The sequence below is a fragment of the Oncorhynchus keta genome, chromosome 4, assembly GCF_023373465.1.
Source record: "Oncorhynchus keta strain PuntledgeMale-10-30-2019 chromosome 4, Oket_V2, whole genome shotgun sequence".
NCBI lineage: Eukaryota > Metazoa > Chordata > Actinopteri > Salmoniformes > Salmonidae > Oncorhynchus > Oncorhynchus keta.
The window spans coordinates 82,892,862-82,910,615 of record NC_068424.1 but is presented as its reverse complement, the minus strand read 5'-3'; the positions used below and the strand labels follow the sequence as shown (position 1 = coordinate 82,910,615).

Genomic DNA, 17,754 nt, shown 5'->3' with positions numbered 1-17,754 from the left:
ATTTGTATATTTATATAAGAGTTCTGTTATAAAGGCTGTCATGGTAACAATTGTTCTATTATAAAGGCTGTCATGGTAACAATTGTTCTATTATAAAGGCTGTCATGGTAACAATTGTTCTATTATAAAGGCTGTCATGGTAACAATCGTTCTATTATAAAGGCTGTCATGGTAACAATCGTTCTATTATAAAGGCTGTTATGGTAACATGCGTTCTGTTGTAAAAGCTGTCATGGTAACAGGCCTTCTATTGTAACAGCTGTCATGGTAACAGGCCTTCTATTGTAACAGCTGTCATAGTAACAGGCCTTCTATTGTAACAGCTGTCATGGTAACAGGCCTTCTATTGTAACAGCTGTCATGGTAACAATCGTTCTATTATAAAGGCTGTTATGGTAACATGCGTTCTGTTGTAAAGGCTGTCATGGTAACAGGCCTTCTATTGTAACAGCTGTCATGGTAACAGGCCTTCTATTGTAACAGCTGTCATGGTAACGGGTCTTCTATTGTAACAGCTGCCATGGTAACAGGCCTTCTATTGTAACAGCTGTCATGGTAACAGCTATATTGTTTTTTGAGTGTTATTTGCAGTAGGGGGGTCTCTAACACTAAATATGCATGTGTATTTTACAGTTAAGGGGGTTGTAATATTATATTTAGTTGGTTTATAAATTGATGATGCTATATTTAGAAAAACATGTCATTTCAGGCCGTATTCATAGTTTTGTTGAATAGGAAATTCAGTAAATATAGTATTTAATTGTCATTTATACATGAGATCGTGTCCTAAAGTGAGTAGAAGTATCAGTAACCAGAAAGGTGAGATTGTAACCTTTCTTAAAGTACGCAGCATTACTAGTTGTTTATGGACTCTAATTATAAATCATTACTTTTGGGGAATATGTAGATGACATTTTCGTAACATTTAGTTACATTTTCGTTACATTTAAGTGTTAACAGGCTAACAGTCTGAACAGGCTAAAGGTTTGGGATCAATTTAAATCCAGCTTCAACAGGCTGAACAGGCTAAAGGTTTGGGATCCATTTAAATCCAGCTTTAACAGGCTGAACAGGCTAAAGGTTTGGGATCAATTTAAATCCAGCTTTAACAGTCTGAACAGGCTAAAGGTTTGGGATCAATTTAAATCCAGCTTTAACAGGCTGAACAGGCTAAAGGTTTGGGATCAATTTAAATCCAGCTTTAACAGGCTGAACAGGCTAAAGGTTTGGGATCAATTTAAATCCAGCTTTAACAGGCTGAACAGGCTAAAGGTTTGGGATCAATTTAAATCCAGCTTTAACAGTCTGAACAGGCTAAAGGTTTGGGATCAATTTAAATCCAGCTTCAACAGGCTGAACAGGCTAAAGGTTTGGGATCAATTTAAATCCAGCTTTAACAGGCTGAACAGGCTAAAGGTTTGGGATCAATTTAAATCCAGGCACTAGTCATTAGAGGAATCTGCATCCTGAATGGTGCCCTATGTCCTAGTGCACTACTTTTGGGTCCTGGTCAAATGTAGTGTACGATATGTAGTGTACGATAGAGGGAAGTTTTCCATATGATGTGCTGTGTGTATACCATAACACACATCCCCATAGCCATACCATCTGTCAGAGAGAGAGAACATATACATTCTTCAGAAACAGACTGCATGATGAGATGCTGCTGAATATTAGATGAGAGTGGATGGACTGTGTGTGTGTGTGTGTGTGTGTGTGTGTGTGTGTATCATGTGTTCCCAGGGGTAGAGGTCTGTTGAAGAGGTGTGTATGGATGTAGTCAGTGTATGAAAGGTGTGTGTACTGTGTATGAACAGCAGGTTGATGTGGATCTTGTCTTCCCAGGGGTAGAGGTCTGTTGAAGAGGTGTGTGTGTGAACAGCAGACTGATGTGTGTGTGTCCTGTGTTCCCAGGGGTAAAGGTCCGTTGAAGAATACCTCTGATGTCATCAGTGCTGCGAAGAAGATTGCTGAGGCTGGATCCAGGATGGATAAACTGGGCCGCACCATTGCAGACCAGGTAGATTACGCTGTTTCATATCTCACCATCTAGCATTTCCCCTTTATCCTTCCCTACCTCTTCCTCCCTCTATCTTCCTCCCTCTATCTTCATCCCTCCCTCCCTCTTCATCCCTCCCTCTTCCTCTCTTCCTCTCTCCCTCTTCATCCCTCTCTTCATCCCTCTCTCTCCCTCTTCATCCCTTTCTCTTCATCCCTCTCTCTTCCCCCCTCTCCCCCTCTTCATCCCTACCTCTTCCTCTCTCCCTCTTCCTCTCTCCCTCTTCCTCCCTCCCTCTCTCCCTCTTCCTCCCTCTTCCTCCCTCCCTCTTCCTCCCTCTAGTCTGTTTCTCTCGCTATCTCTCTTTCAATCCCCGTATTGCTTCTCTGCCCCATCCCCCTCTCAATCCCCGTATTGCTTCTCTGCCCCATCCCCCTCTCCTCTATCCCCCTCTCCTCTATCCCCCTCTACTCTATCCCCATGTCCTCTATCCCCCCTCTCCTCTATCCCCCCTCTCCTCTATCCCCCTCTCCTCTATCCCCCTCTCCTCTATCCCCCTCTCCTCTATCCCCATGTCCTCTATCCCCCTCTCCTCTATCCCCATGTCCTCTATCCCCATGTCCTCTATCCCCATGTCCTCTATCCCCATGTCCTCTATCCCCATGTCCTCTATCCCCATGTCCTCTATCCCCTCTCCTCTATCCCCCTCTCCTCTATCCCCTCTCCTCTATCCCCTCTCCTCTATCCCCCTCTCCTCTATCCCCCTCTCCTCTATCCCCCTCTCCTCTATCCCCCTCTCCTCTACCCCCCTCTCCTCTATCCCCCTCTCCTCTATCCCCCTCTCCTCTATCCCCATGTCCTCTATCCCCATGTCCTCTATCCCCCTCTCCTCTATCCCCTCTCCTCTATCCCCCTCTCCTCTATCCCCCTCTCCTCTACCCCCCTCTCCTCTACCCCCCTCTCCTCTATCCCCATGTCCCCTCATCCCAGACATGAAAACACATATCCATCGATCTATCCCTCCATCCCAGACTGTGAGTGTGTCTAAACACATGTCTACCTCTGTCAGGGATTCATATTTTACAAATGTTCCCGAGAATATAATCCTTTTCCCACAAAAACAGGAAGTGTCATTATAAATCATTTAAATGTCTGGATTTGATTATAACTTTGATTAGCATGAACATTCAAACCTGATGCTACTTGAGCCTGACGAGCCCTGCATTAAATACATTGTATGTGCTCAATTCAACAAACAAATGTGTAGGCCAGAATTGATTGTCCCGTGATACAATAGGCTACATATGATAGATTATAGGCTACAGATGATAGATTATAGGCTACAGATGATAGATTATAGGCTACAGATGATAGATTATAGGCTACAGATTATAGATTATAGGCTATAGATGATAGATTATAGGCTACAGATGATAGATTATAGGCTACAGATGATAGATTATAGGCTATAGATGATAGATTATAGGCTACAGATGATAGATTATAGGCTATAGATGATAGATTATAGGCTACAGATGATAGATTATAGGCTACAGATGATAGATTATAGGCTATAGATTATAGGCTACAGATGATAGATTATAGGCTACAGATGATAGATTATAGGCTACAGATGATAGATTATAGGCTACAGATGATAGATTATAGGCTACAGATGATAGATTATAGGCTACAGATGATAGATTATAGGCTACAGATGATAGATTATAGGCTACAGATGATAGATTATAGGCTACAGATGATAGATTATAGGCTACAGATGATAGATTATAGGCTACAGATGATAGATTATAGGCTACAGATGATAGATTATAGGCTACAGATGATAGATTATAGGCTACAGATGATAGATTATAGGCTACAGATGATAGATTATAGGCTACAGATGATAGATTATAGGCTACAGATGATAGATTATAGGCTACAGATGATAGATTATAGGCTACAGATGATAGATTATAGGCTACAGATGATAGATTATAGGCTACAGATGATAGATTATAGGCTACAGATGATAGATTATAGGCTACAGGTGATAGATTATAGGCTACAGGTGATAGATTATAGGCTACAGGTGATAGATTATAGGTGATAGATTGTAGGCTACAGATGATAGATTATAGGCTACAGATGATAGATTATAGGCTACAGATGATAGATTATAGGCTATGATAGATTATAGTCTATAGATTATTATAGGCTACAGATAGATTATAGATGATAGATTATAGGCTACATATGATAGATTATAGGCTACAGATGATAGATTATAGGCTACAGATGATAGATTATAGGCTATAGATGATAGATTATAGGCTATATGATTATAGATTATAGGCTACAGATGATAGATTGTAGGCTACAGATGATAGATTATAGGCTATAGATGATAGATTATAGGCAGATGATAGATTATAGGCTACAGATGATAGATTATAGGCTACAGATGATAGATTATAGGCTACAGATGATAGATTATAGGCTACAGGTGATAGATTATAGGCTACAGGTGATAGATTATAGGCTACAGGTGATAGATTATAGGCTACAGGTGATAGATTATAGTCTATAGATGATAGATTATAGGCTACAGATGATAGATTATAGGCTACAGGTGATAGATTATAGGCTATGATAGATTGTATAGATGATAGATTGTAGGCTACAGATGATAGATTATAGGCTACAGATGATAGATTATAGGCTACAGATGATAGATTATAGGCTACAGATGATAGATTATAGGCTACAGGTGATGATTATAGATTAGATTATAGGCTACATATGATAGATTATAGGCTACAGATGATAGATTATAGGCTACAGATGATAGATTATAGGCTACAGATGATAGATTATAGGCTACAGATGATAGATTATAGGCTACAGATGATAGATTATAGGCTACAGATGATAGATTATAGGCTACCGCACATCAGCAAAAATCACGAAGGGCCATAATGTATGCTCTCCTGGGTAAATAAATTAATTTTAGCGGCAGTAATCTGTTGGAGTGTGGGCTGTACGGTATTATGTGGACTGGGATAGGGCGCCTTGTTCAAACCAGGACGCTGGGAGAGGGCACGCAATGCTGGACATGTGGCCTGCAAAGTTACAATTGATAGGCGAGTAAATTTGATTTAAATGTTGAAATATAATGGGGTCTATTTTACCTTTCTTTATTTTTAATTAGTAGTATGGCGCATTACCTTGTTGATAATATTTCCCCCTAATGCTGTGCGATGTGACGTTCTTATTACCTACCACCTCTTTCTCTCTCCTTCCTTCCTTCCTCTCAACAGTTTAATGAAATGCGTTCTGTTGTCCTTTTCTTTGTATTGACCTGCATGAATAATATAGGACTGGAGTAAGATGCAGATGGCCATTTTGCTTCTCTTCACAAACATTGTAATGTTTATGGGTCTGAATGAATAATCGGTTTGGAGGGGAGAGCCCTGCTGCCTGGGCAACACAGGGAGACCGGGGGCAACACAGCCTGGGCAACACAGGGCCTCCATACACCTTGCCCCTGAGACCGGGGGGCAACACAGGGCCTCCATACACCTTGCCCCTGAGGCCGGGGGCAACACAGGGCCTCCATACACCTTGCCCCTGAGGCCGGGGGCAACACAGGGCCTCCATACACCTTGCCCCTGAGGCGGGGGGCAACACAGGACCTCCATACACCTTGCCCCTGAGACGGGGGGCAACACAGGGCCTCCATACACCTTGCCCCTGAGACGGGGGGCAACACAGGGCCTCCATACACCTTGCCCCTGAGACCGGGGGCAACACAGGGCCTCCATACACCTTGCCCCTGCTTGTTGTGCTGTGTAGATACAACACGGGGAGGTTAAGCAATTATCTGTTTATCAAGCCCTTTCTCAGTTGGCATGGAGATGAGCGCCAGCCCCTTCCACAGTGGAGATGAGCGCCAGCCCCTTCCACAGTGGAGATGAGCGCCAGCCCCTTCCACAGTGGAGATGAGCGCCAGCCCCTTCCACAGTGGAGATGAGCGCCAGCCCCTTCCACAGTGGAGATGAGCGCCAGCCCCTTCCACAGTGGAGATGAGCGCCAGCCCCTTCCACAGTGGAGATGAGCCCCCACAGTGGAGATGAGCGCCCCTTCCACAGTGGAGATGAGCGCGCCCCTTCCACAGTGGAGATGAGCGCCAGCCCCTTCCACAGGGAGATGAGCGCTTCCACAGTGGAGATGAGCGCCAGCCCCTTCCACAGCCCCTGCCCCTTCCACAGTGGAGATGAGCGCCAGCCCCTTCCACAGTGGAGATGAGCGCCAGCCCCTTCCACAGTGGAGATGAGCGCCAGCCCCTTCCACAGTGGAGATGAGCGCCAGCCCCTTCCACAGTGGAGATGAGCGCCAGCCCCTTCCACAGTGGAGATGGGCGCCAGCCCCTTCCACAGTGGAGATGAGCGCCAGCCCCTTCCACAGTGGAGATGAGCGCCAGCCCCTTCCACAGTGGAGATGAGCGCCAGACCCTTCCACAGTGGAGATGAGCGCCAGACCCTTCCACAGTGGGGATGAGCGCCAGACCCTTCCACAGTGGAGATGAGCGCCAGCCCCTTCCACAGTGGAGATGAGCGCCAGCCCCTTCCACAGTGGAGATGAGCGCCAGCCCCTTCCACAGTGGAGATGAGCGCCAGACCCTTCCACAGTGGAGATGAGCGCCAGACCCTTCCACAGTGGAGATGAGCGCCAGACCCTTCCACAGTGGAGATGAGCGCCAGACCCTTCCACAGTGGAGATGAGCGCCAGACCCTTCCACAGTGGAGATGAGCGCCAGACCCTTCCACAGTGGAGATGGGCGCCAGCCCCTTCCACAGTGGAGATGAGCGCCAGCCCCTTCCACAGTGGAGATGAGCGCCAGCCCCTTCCACAGTGGAGATGAGCGCCAGCCCCTTCCACAGTGGAGATGAGCGCCAGCCCCTTCCACAGTGGAGATGAGCGCCAGCCCCTTCCACAGTGGAGATGCCTGACAATCTACAAGGAATGAAGAATCCTAGCCCTGTGTCTGAACACGGGTGGAACCTGTCCACCTCGTGAGTGTGTACGCCCCCCAACACTCCGATTCCTTCAAGAAGCAAAAGACAGGTGGTTTAGAGCGTGAGCGCCAGACCCCTAAATAAGAACACACAAGAGTGGGGATAAACGGAAGAAAACGGGCGGCATCTCCTTGAGTCCTGCACACGACCGACGACCTACGCTTCGCTCGTACTTCCAGACCACAACTTCTCCTGGAGCCCACTGGTCTCCCACGACCAGGTCAGTGGCACCAGCTGGATCTGATCCTTACACGACGAGCCGATCTTGTGGAACCCTTCGAACCTGCAGTACCGATCTTGTGGTACCCTTCGAACCTGCAGTACCGATCTTGTGGTACCCTTCGAACCTGCAGTACCGATCTTGTGGTACCCTTCGAACCTGCAGTACCGATCTTGTGGTACCCTTCGAACCTGCAGTACCGATCTTGTGGTACCCTTCGAACCTGCAGTACCGATCTTGTGGTACCCTTCGAACCTGCAGTACCGATCTTGAGGTACCCTTCGAACCTGCAGTACCGATCTTGTGGAACCCTTCGAACCTGCAGTACCGATCTTGTGGTACCCTTCGAACCTGCAGTACCGATCTTGTGGAACCCTTCGAACCTGCAGTACTGCGCTGTGAATACCCAACTGCGCTGACTCCCTCGTGTGCTGTAGATTCTACAGACACACAAGATACCCAGAGTCGAACCGAAAAAGAGCCCCACGCATCGACATCAGCGAATCAGCTGACCCAGCAAAAAACTGCAGCCTTCCCCTGTGCTCTAGAGGAATCCTTGACCAACCCACCTCTACCCAGCAGAGATGGGACGATCTACGAGATATCATCCAAAGCTTTTGTTTTTTTCTTGAAAGCTTTTGTCTAAAAGCTGAGAGTCCAGCGACTGGCTTGAAGCCAATTCAACTGAAACCCCTCCTGGAAGTAAAAGGCCCTCACCAACTTCAAAATGTAGCCCCAAACAGCAAGATCCTACCCCCCCCCCTCAAGAGTGGCGTGGAAGAAATTCCTGCAAACCTCAAGACACTGTGCTGTTGACTGCAGCTCTGCAATGACCTCTTATCGTCTGCTTATTCAGGCATCATCAGAGGCATATATGACCGCATCGAAGAACAGCCTAGCTGGTGAAAGCACTGGGCTTGTGATGGGATCACAGCTGAAGACGTCAAGTGTGCTATTCTTCAACATCTCTTCATGCTCCTGTATTTGTGCTGTAGAGCTGGTTTTGTCCCTCAGGACATGAGGGTTGCCAGTATTGGTCTCCCTGTACAAAAAGCAAAGGGTGACATAATGGATTGTAACTACTGTGGCTCTGCATCACCGGTGAACTAGTTGCTAGAGTTTACACGGAATAGAGTTCGGTTGAAGCTCCACACAGCACTGCAGGCAGGTTTCAGATCCAGAACGTTCTCCACGGGCATGATCTTCTCTCCGAGAACAACTCGGCGATCCCGTCTTTGTAAGTTAGTGTGGCCTACCGCTTCGCGGCTGAGACGTTGTTGCCTCCTAGACGCACTTACAGTTAGTTGACCAGGGCAGCTCTAGCGGCGCAGAAATTTGACGAACTCACTTGTCGGGAAAGATGTCAATCGTATGACGGTGCCACGTTGAAAGTCACTGAGAGCTGCATTAAAGGCCATTCTACTGCCAGTGTTTGTCTATGGAGACTGCATGGCTGTGTTGTGCTCGATCTTCTACACCTGTCAGCAACGGGTGTGGCTGAAATAGCCGAATCCCCAAATTTTAAGGGGTGTCCACATACTTTTGTATATATAGTGTAGATGGATCTTGAACAGGATTATGTATCTGTTTTGGATGCAATTTTGAATGGAATTGATGGAGAGTGTGTACCTGCTGTGTGTGTGTGTGTGTGTGTGTGTGTGTGTGTGTGTGTGTGTGTGTGTGTGTGTGTGTGTGTGTGTGTGTGTGTGTGTGTGTGTGTGTGTGTGTGTGTGTGTGTGTGTGTGTGTGTGTGTGTGTGTGTGCTGAATTTAAAGCAATGCTATCCGAATGATGAGTTGTCTTAACTCTGCAGCTGCAATAAAATATATATATTTTTAAAACGGTCGTGTGTGTGTGTGTGTGTACCCAGGAAGAGGAAAAATGTGATTGAGACGTCAGTTTATCATGACCCAGTTTAGATTCAGGTGTCATATTTCTGAACAACAAGAGTATTGTCTTTCATGTTCTTTTACCACAGACATTAACACTGTTCTGTTGTAATGTTGAATATGTAGCCTAGCTTCGTAGCATTCAACCCAACGGTTTAAACAAGTGCCTATGTTTTTGTTTGTTAACCAAACAAAGTTTTAAATTATATCCTTCCTGAGTACTGTTTTAGATATCCAACACACACACTGTTCACACACACACATTGGCTCTGAGGCTGGATGGAAGACATCTGCTGTCAACTCAGCTAGATTAGTGCTTTAGCCTGTAGTATATTCCTATATAGGGCACTACTTTCCAGAGCCCTATTCCCTATATAGTGCTACTTTAGACCAGGGTCCTATTCCCTATTAGTGCATCTTTAGACCAGACTCCCTATTCCCTATTTATTTTTGTATTTTTACCAGAGCCCTATTCCTTATCCCACTACTTTGACCTCAGCCCTATTCCCTTTCACTACTTTTGACCAGAGCCCTATTCCCTATATAGGGCACTACTTCTGACCAGAGCCCTATTCCTGAGGCTGGATGGGCACTACTTCAACTCAGCAGAGCCCTATATTCCCTATATAGGGCACTACTTCTGACCAGAGCCCTATTCCCTGTGAGGATCTCTCCCTCGTAATGTTATAATGAGCAGCCCACCTCCTGTGTTAGACACTACTGCTGTTTGATATTTTATTTAAGCAGCTCTTAGATCTCCCATGTAACGCTCTAGGAGGAGATGCCTGCCATGTCTATCACCAAGTAATACAGCACGCCTGCTACCAGCCGATGGTCTGATCCAGAACAGAGAGGAGGAAGGGGGGGGGGGGGCATGGATTTTATAGCCTTTGCCCCGACGTGGCTAATTAATTTTAATGAATACAATTGTATCCTTCAAAGACAGCAGATGGGCACCATACAGGAGTCTATCTATGTGCGCCCGTCAGTCCGTGCGCATGTTTATGTGTGTTAAACCAGGTGAACGCTCAGCCTTATCCAACCGGGTGAACGCTCAGCCTTATCCAACCGGGTGAACGCTCAGCCTTATCCAACCGGGTGAACGCTCAGCCTTATCCAACCGGGTGAACGCTCAGCCTTATCCAACCGGTGAGCCTCAGCCTTATCCAACCGGGTGAGCACTAGCCTTATCCAACCGGGTGAGCGCTAGCCTTATCCAACCGGTGAGCAGCCCACCTCCTGTGTTATCCAACCTGTTTGATATTTTATTTAAGCAGCTCTTAGATCTCCCAGGGTGATATTTTATTTAAGCGCTCAGCCTTATCCAACCGGGTGAGCGATGCCAGCCTGTATCCAACCGGTGAGCGCTCAGCCTTCTGATCCAACCGGGTGAAGGTGGAGGGCATGGATTTTAGCGCTAGCCTTATCCAACCGGGTGGCTAATTAGCCTTATCCAACCGGGTGAATGAAGCCTACAATGAGCGCTATCCTTCAAACCGGGTGAGCAGCAGATGCCTTATCCAACCGGGTGAAAGCTCAGCCTTATCCAACCGGGTGAACGCTCAGCCTTATCCATGGGTGAGCGCTCAGCCTTTAAACCAGGTGAACACTCAGCCTTATCCAACCGGGTGAGCACTCAGCCTTATCCAACCGGGTGAACGCGCAGCCTTATCCAACCGGGTGAGCACTCAGCCTTATCCAACCGGGTGAGCGCGCAGCCTTATCCAACCGGGTGAACGCTCAGCCTTATCCAACCGGGTGAGCACTCAGCCTTATCCAACCGGGTGAGCGCTCAGCCTTATCCAACCGGGTGAACGCTCAGCCTTATCCAACCGGGTGAACACTCAGCCTTATCCAACCGGGTGAACGCTCAGCCTTATCCAACCGGGTGAACGCCAGCCTTATCCAACCGGGTGAACGCTCAGCCTTATCCAACCGGGTGAACGCCAGCCTTATCCAACCGGTGAACGCTCAGCCTTATCCAACCGGGTGAACGCTCAGCCTTATCCAACCGGGTGAACGCTCAGCCTTATCCAACCGGGTGAGCGCTCAGCCTTATCCAACCGGGTGAGCGCTCAGCCTTATCCAACCGGGTGAGCGCTCAGCCTTATCCAACCGGGTGAACGCTCAGCCTTATCCAACCGGGTGAACGCTCAGCCTTATCCAACCGGGTGAACGCCAGCCTTATCCAACCGGTGAACGCTCAGCCTTATCCAACCGGGTGAACGCTCAGCCTTATCCAACCGGGTGAACACCAGCCTTATCCAACCGGGTGAACGCTCAGCCTTATCCAACCGGGTGAACGCTCAGCCTTATCCAACCGGGTGAACGCCAGCCTTATCCAACCGGTGAACGCTCAGCCTTATCCAACCGGGTGAACGCTCAGCCTTATCCAACCGGTGAACGCTCAGCCTTATCCAACCGGGTGAACGCTCAGCCTTATCCAACCGGTGAACGCTCAGCCTTATCCAACCGGGTGAACGCTCAGCCTTATCCAACCGGTGAACGCTCAGCCTTATCCAACCGGGTGAACGCTCAGCCTTATCCAACCGGGTGAACGCTCAGCCTTATCCAACCGGGTGAACGCCAGCCTTATCCAACCGGGTGAACGCTCAGCCTTATCCAACCGGTGAACGCTCAGCCTTATCCAACCGGTGAACGCTCAGCCTTACCCAACCGGGTGAACGCTCAGCCTTACCCAACCGGGTGAACGCTCAGCCTTATCCAACCGGGTGAACGCTCAGCCTTATCCAACCGGGTGAACGCTCAGCCTTATCCAACCGGGTGAACGCTCAGCCTTATCCAACCGGTGAGCGCTCAGCCTTATCCAACCGGGTGAGCGCTCAGCCTTATCCAACCGGGTGAACGCTCAGCCTTATCCAACCGGTGAACGTCAGCCTTATCCAACCGGTGAACGCTCAGCCTTATCCAACCGGGTGAACACTCAGCCTTATCCAACCGGGTGAACGCTCAGCCTTATCCAACCGGGTGAACGCTCAGCCTTATCCAACCGGGTGAACGCTCAGCCTTATCCAACCGGGTGAACGCTCAGCCTTATCCAACCGGGTGAACGCTCAGCCTTATCCAACCGGGTGAACACTCAGCCTTATCCAACCGGGTGAACACTCAGCCTTATCCAACCGGGTGAACACTCAGCCTTATCCAACCGGGTGAACGCTCAGCCTTATCCAACCGGGTGAACGCTCAGCCTTATCCAACCGGGTGAACGCTCAGCCTTATCCAACCGGGTGAACGCGCAGCCTTATCCAACCGGGTGAACGCTCAGCCTTATCCAACCGGGTGAACGCTCAGCCTTATCCAACCGGGTGAACGCTCAGCCTTATCCAACCGGGTGAACGCTCAGCCTTATCCAACCGGGTGAACGCTCAGCCTTATCCAACCGGGTGAACGCTCAGCCTTATCCAACCGGGTGAACGCTCAGCCTTATCCAACCGGGTGAACGCTCAGCCTTATCGGCATGATAGTGTGAAAAGGGTATACCACTCACCTATAACCTATTGACCAGGGCTGTTTATAGGGATAGAGGGCAGTGGTTTGGGAGGAGTTAGATGGAGGGCACTGGGTTGGGAGGAGTTAGATGGAGGGCACTGGGTTGGGAGGAGTTAGATGGAGGGCACTGGGTTGGGAGTAGTTAGATGGAGGGAGAGATGAGATGGAGGACAGTGGGTTGGGAGTAGTTAGATGGAGGGCAGTGGGTTGGGAGTAGTTAGATGGAGGGAGAGATGAGATGGAGGGAGAGATGAGATGAAGGAGAGATGAGATGGAGGGCAGTGGGTTAGGAGTAGTTAGATGGAGGGCAGTGGGTTGGGAGTAGTTAGATGGAGGGCAGTGGGTTGGGAGTAGTTAGATGGAGGGAGAGATGAGATGGAGGACAGTGGGTTGGGAGTAGTTAGATGGAGGGAGAGATGAGATGGAGGGCAGTGGGTTAGGAGTAGTTAGATGGAGGGCAGTGGGTTGGGAGTAGTTAGATGGAGGGCAGTGGGTTGGGAGTAGTTAGATGGAGGGAGAGATGAGATGGAGGGCAGTGGGTTAGGAGTAGTTAGATGGAGGGAGAGATGAGATGAGATGGAGGGCAGTGGGTTAGGAGTAGTTAGATGGAGGGCAGTGGGTTGGGAGTAGTTAGATGGAGGGAGAGATGAGATGGAGGGCAGTGGGTTGGGAGTAGTTAGATGGAGGGCAGTGGGTTGGGAGTAGTTAGATGGAGGGAGAGATGAGATGAGATGGAGGGCAGTGGGTTAGGAGTAGTTAGATGGAGGGCAGTGGGTTGGGAGTAGTTAGATGGAGGGCAGTGGGTTGGGAGTAGTTAGATGGAGGGCAGTGGGTTAGGTAGTTAGATGGAGGAGAGATGAGATGAGATGGAGGGCAGTGGGTTAGGAGTAGTTAGATGGAGGGCAGATGAGATGGAGGAGGGCAGTGGGTTGGGAGTAGATGGAGGGAGAGATGAGATGGAGGACAGTGGGTTGGGAGTAGTTAGATGGAGGGAGAGATGAGATGAAGGGAGAGATGAGATGGAGGGCAGTTGGGTTGGGAGTAGTTAGATGGAGGGCAGTGGGTTGGGAGTAGTTAGATGGAGGGAGAGATGAGATGAGATGGAGGGCAGTGGGTTAGGAGTAGTTAGATGGAGGGCAGTGGGTTGGGAGTAGTTAGATGGAGGACAGTGGGTTGGGAGTAGTTAGATGGAGGGAGAGATGAGATGAGATGGAGGGCAGTGTGTTAGGAGTAGTTAGATGGAGGGCAGTGGGTTGGGAGTAGTTAGATGGAGGGAGAGATGAGATGAGATGGAGGGCAGTGGGTTGGGAGTAGTTAGATGGAGGGCAGTGGGTTGGGAGTGTTAGATGGAGGGCAGTGGGTTGGGAGTAGTTAGATGGAGGGCAGTGGGTTGGGAGTAGTTAGATGGAGGGCAGTGGGTTGGGAGTAGTTAGATGGAGGGAGAGATGAGATGGAGGGCAGTGGGTTAGGAGTAGTTAGATGGAGGGCAGTGGGTTGGGAGTAGTTAGATGGAGGGCAGTGGGTTGGGAGTAGTTAGATGGAGGGAGAGATGAGATGGAGGGAGAGATGAGATGGAGGGCAGTGGGTTGGGAGTAGTTAGATGGAGGGCAGTGGGTTGGGAGTAGTTAGATGGAGGGAGAGATGAGATGGAGGGCAGTGGGTTGGGAGTAGTTAGATGGAGGGCAGTGGGTTGGGAGTAGTTAGATGGAGGGAGAGATGAGATGAGATGGAGGGCAGTGGGTTAGGAGTAGATGGAGGGCAGTGGGTTGGGAGAGTTAGATGGAGGGCAGTGGGTTGGGAGGAGTTAGATGGAGGGAGGGCAGTGGGTTGGGAGAGAGATGGAGGGAGAGATGAGATGGAGGGCAGTGGGTTAGGAGTAGTTAGATGGAGGGCAGTGGGTTGGGAGGTTAGATGGAGGGCAGTGGGTTGGGAGTAGTTAGATGGAGGGAGAGATGAGATGGAGGGCAGTGGGTTAGGAGTAGTTAGATGGAGGGCAGTGGGTTGGGAGTAGTTAGATGGAGGGCAGTGGGTTGGGAGGAGTTAGATGGAGGGAGAGATGAGATGGAGGGCAGTGGGTTAGGAGTAGTTAGATGGAGGGCAGTGGGTTAGATGAGATGGAGGGCAGTGGGTTAGGAGTAGTTAGATGGAGGGCAGTGGGTTAGGAGTAGTTAGATGGAGGGCAGTGGGTTGGGAGTAGTTAGATAGAGGGAGAGGGGAGTAATGAGGAAAGCTTGTATCTTCTGAGATCTGAGCCCATTAAGAATGCAGGTGTTTAATTAGCCGGGTAATTACCAGGTGGAGAAGGGTGCTAATTTATTTACATGTTGGTACTATACTTAGACTGCCGTCTTGATGAGGGAGAGACTGGAGATGACACACTACAGTCAGGTTGGACGGACCTAGCTGTGTACACATTAACATCACTATTAACAGTAGTTTACAGTATCTAGAGTAACGGTTTGGATCATTTAGAGTAAAATGAATATTAACAGTAGTTTACAGTATCTAGAGTAACGGTATGGATCATTTACAGTAGAATGACTATTAACAGTTGTTTACAGTATCGAGAGTAACCGCATGGGTCATTTACAGTAATATGAATTAACTGTAGTTTACAGAATCTAGAGTAATGGTATGGATAATTTACAGTAACAGTAGGAACATGGGCCCGTATACAGTAACAGTAGGAGCATGGGCCTGTATACAGTAACAGTAGGAACATGGGCCTGTATACAGTAACAGTAGGAACATGGGCATGTATACAGTAACAGTAGGAACATGGGCCTGTATACAGTAGGAACATGGGCCCGTATACAGTAACAGTAGGAATATGGGCCCGTATACAGTAACAGTAGGAACATGGGCCCCTATACAGTAACAGTAGGAACATGGGCCCGTATACAGTAACAGTAGGAACATGGGCCCGTATACAGTAACAGTAGGAACATGGGCCCGTATACAGTAACAGTATGGAACAGTAGGAACATGGGCCCGTATACAGTAACAGTAGGAACATGGGCCTGTATACAGTAACAGTAGGAGCATGGGCCCGTATACAGTAACAGTAGGTACATGGGCCCATATACAGTAGGAACATGGGCCTGTATACAGTAACAGTAGGAACATGGGCCCCTATACAGTAACAGTAGGAACATGGGCCCGTATACAGTAACAGTAGGAACATGGGCCCGTATACAGTAACAGTAGGAACATGGGCCCGTATACAGTAACAGTAGGAACATGGGCCCCTATACAGTAACAGTAGGAACATGGGCCCGTATACAGTAACAGTAGGAACATGGGCCTGTATACAGTAACAGTAGAGCATGGGCCCGTAACAGTATCAGTAGGAACATGGGCCTGTATACAGTAACAGTAGGAACATGGGCCCGTATACAGTAACAGTAGGAACATGGGCCCGTATACAGTAACAGTAGGAACATGGGCCTGTATACAGTAACAGTAGGAACATGGGCCTGTATACAGTAACAGTAGGTACATGGGCCCATATACAGTAGGAACATGGGCCTGTATACAGTAACAGTAGGAACATGGGCCCGTATACAGTAACAGTAGGAACATGGGCCCGTATACAGTAACAGTAGGAACATGGGCCCATATACAGTAACAGTAGGAACATGGGCCTGTATACAGTAACAGTAACAGTAGGAACATGGGCCTGTATACAGTAACAGTAGGAACATGGGCCCGTATACAGTAACAGTCGGAACATGGGCCCCTATACAGTAGCAGTAGGAACATGGGCCTGTATACAGTAACAGTAGGAACATGGGCCCCTATACAGTAGCAGTAGGAACATGGGCCTGTATACAGTAACAGTAGGAACATGGGCCTGTATACAGTAACAGTAGGAACATGGGCCCGTATACAGTAACAGTAGGAACATGGGCCCGTATACAGTAACAGTAGGAACATGGGCCTGTATACAGTAACAGTAGGAACATGGGCCCGTATACAGTAACAGTAGGAACATGGGCCCGTATACAGTAACAGTAGGAACATGGGCCCGTATACAGTAACAGTAGGAACATGGTCCCAATACAGTAACAGGAACATGGGCCCGTATACAGTAACAGTAGGAACATGGGCCCATATACAGTAACAGTAGGAGCATGGGCCCGTATACAGTAACAGTAGGAACATGGGCCCGTATACAGTAACAGTAGGAACATGGGCCCGTATACAGTAACAGTAGGAACATGGGCCCATATACAGTAACAGTAACAGTAGGAACATGGGCCTGTATACAGTAACAGTAGGAACATGGGCCCATATACAGTAACAGTAGGAACATGGGCCTGTATACAGTAACAGTAGGAACATGGGCCCGTATACAGTAACAGTAGGAACATGGGCCCGTATACAGTAACAGTAGGAACATGGGCCCGTATACAGTAACAGTAGGAACATGGGCCCGTATACAGTAACAGTAGGAACATGGGCCTGTATACAGTAACAGTAGGAACATGGGCCTGTATACAGTAACAGTAGGAACATGGGCCCGTATACAGTAACAGTAGGAACATGGGCCCGTATACAGTAACAGTAGGAACATGGGCCCGTATACAGTAACAGTAGGAACATGGTCCCGTATACAGTAACAGTAGGAACATGGGCCCATATACAGTAACAGTAGGAGCATGGGCCCATATACAGTAACAGTAGGAACATGGGCCCGTATACAGTAATGTATGCATTGGATGGGTCTTAATGCCCAGATGTGGAACTTCCGCGGTGAAAGGTGGCGAAACGAGAGGGGTGTTTTGTCAGACCAGAAGACATCCCTAACATCGGTCTGCTCACTAAATTGTCCGTAGCGGTTTGGCCTATAAAACTAATATGACCTCTCTATGTAAGGATGACTCTCATCAACACCTACATGTTGTCCTCTAGGATGCCCACAGGCCTCACCAGACTCATCTAAAGGTCCCCGGCACCAGTTTAAAAAAGGAATGGAAGTATGAGGACAGTTAAGTGCCAGAAATAAGGGGTTAAAGTCATGTAAGAAATATATATATATTTTTTTTTTTACAT

General features: G+C 48.4%; 1 protein-coding gene across 1 annotated transcript in view; it reads left to right on the top strand.

The window, feature by feature from the left end:
* LOC118381083 (catenin alpha-1-like) overlaps window positions 1–17,754 on the top strand; it is a 270,529-nt gene that overhangs the window by 214,111 nt on the left and 38,664 nt on the right. Inside the window, 1 exon segment of the mRNA XM_052517805.1 lies at window positions 1,915–2,020. Coding sequence (XP_052373765.1) covers window positions 1,915–2,020 — 106 coding nt within the window.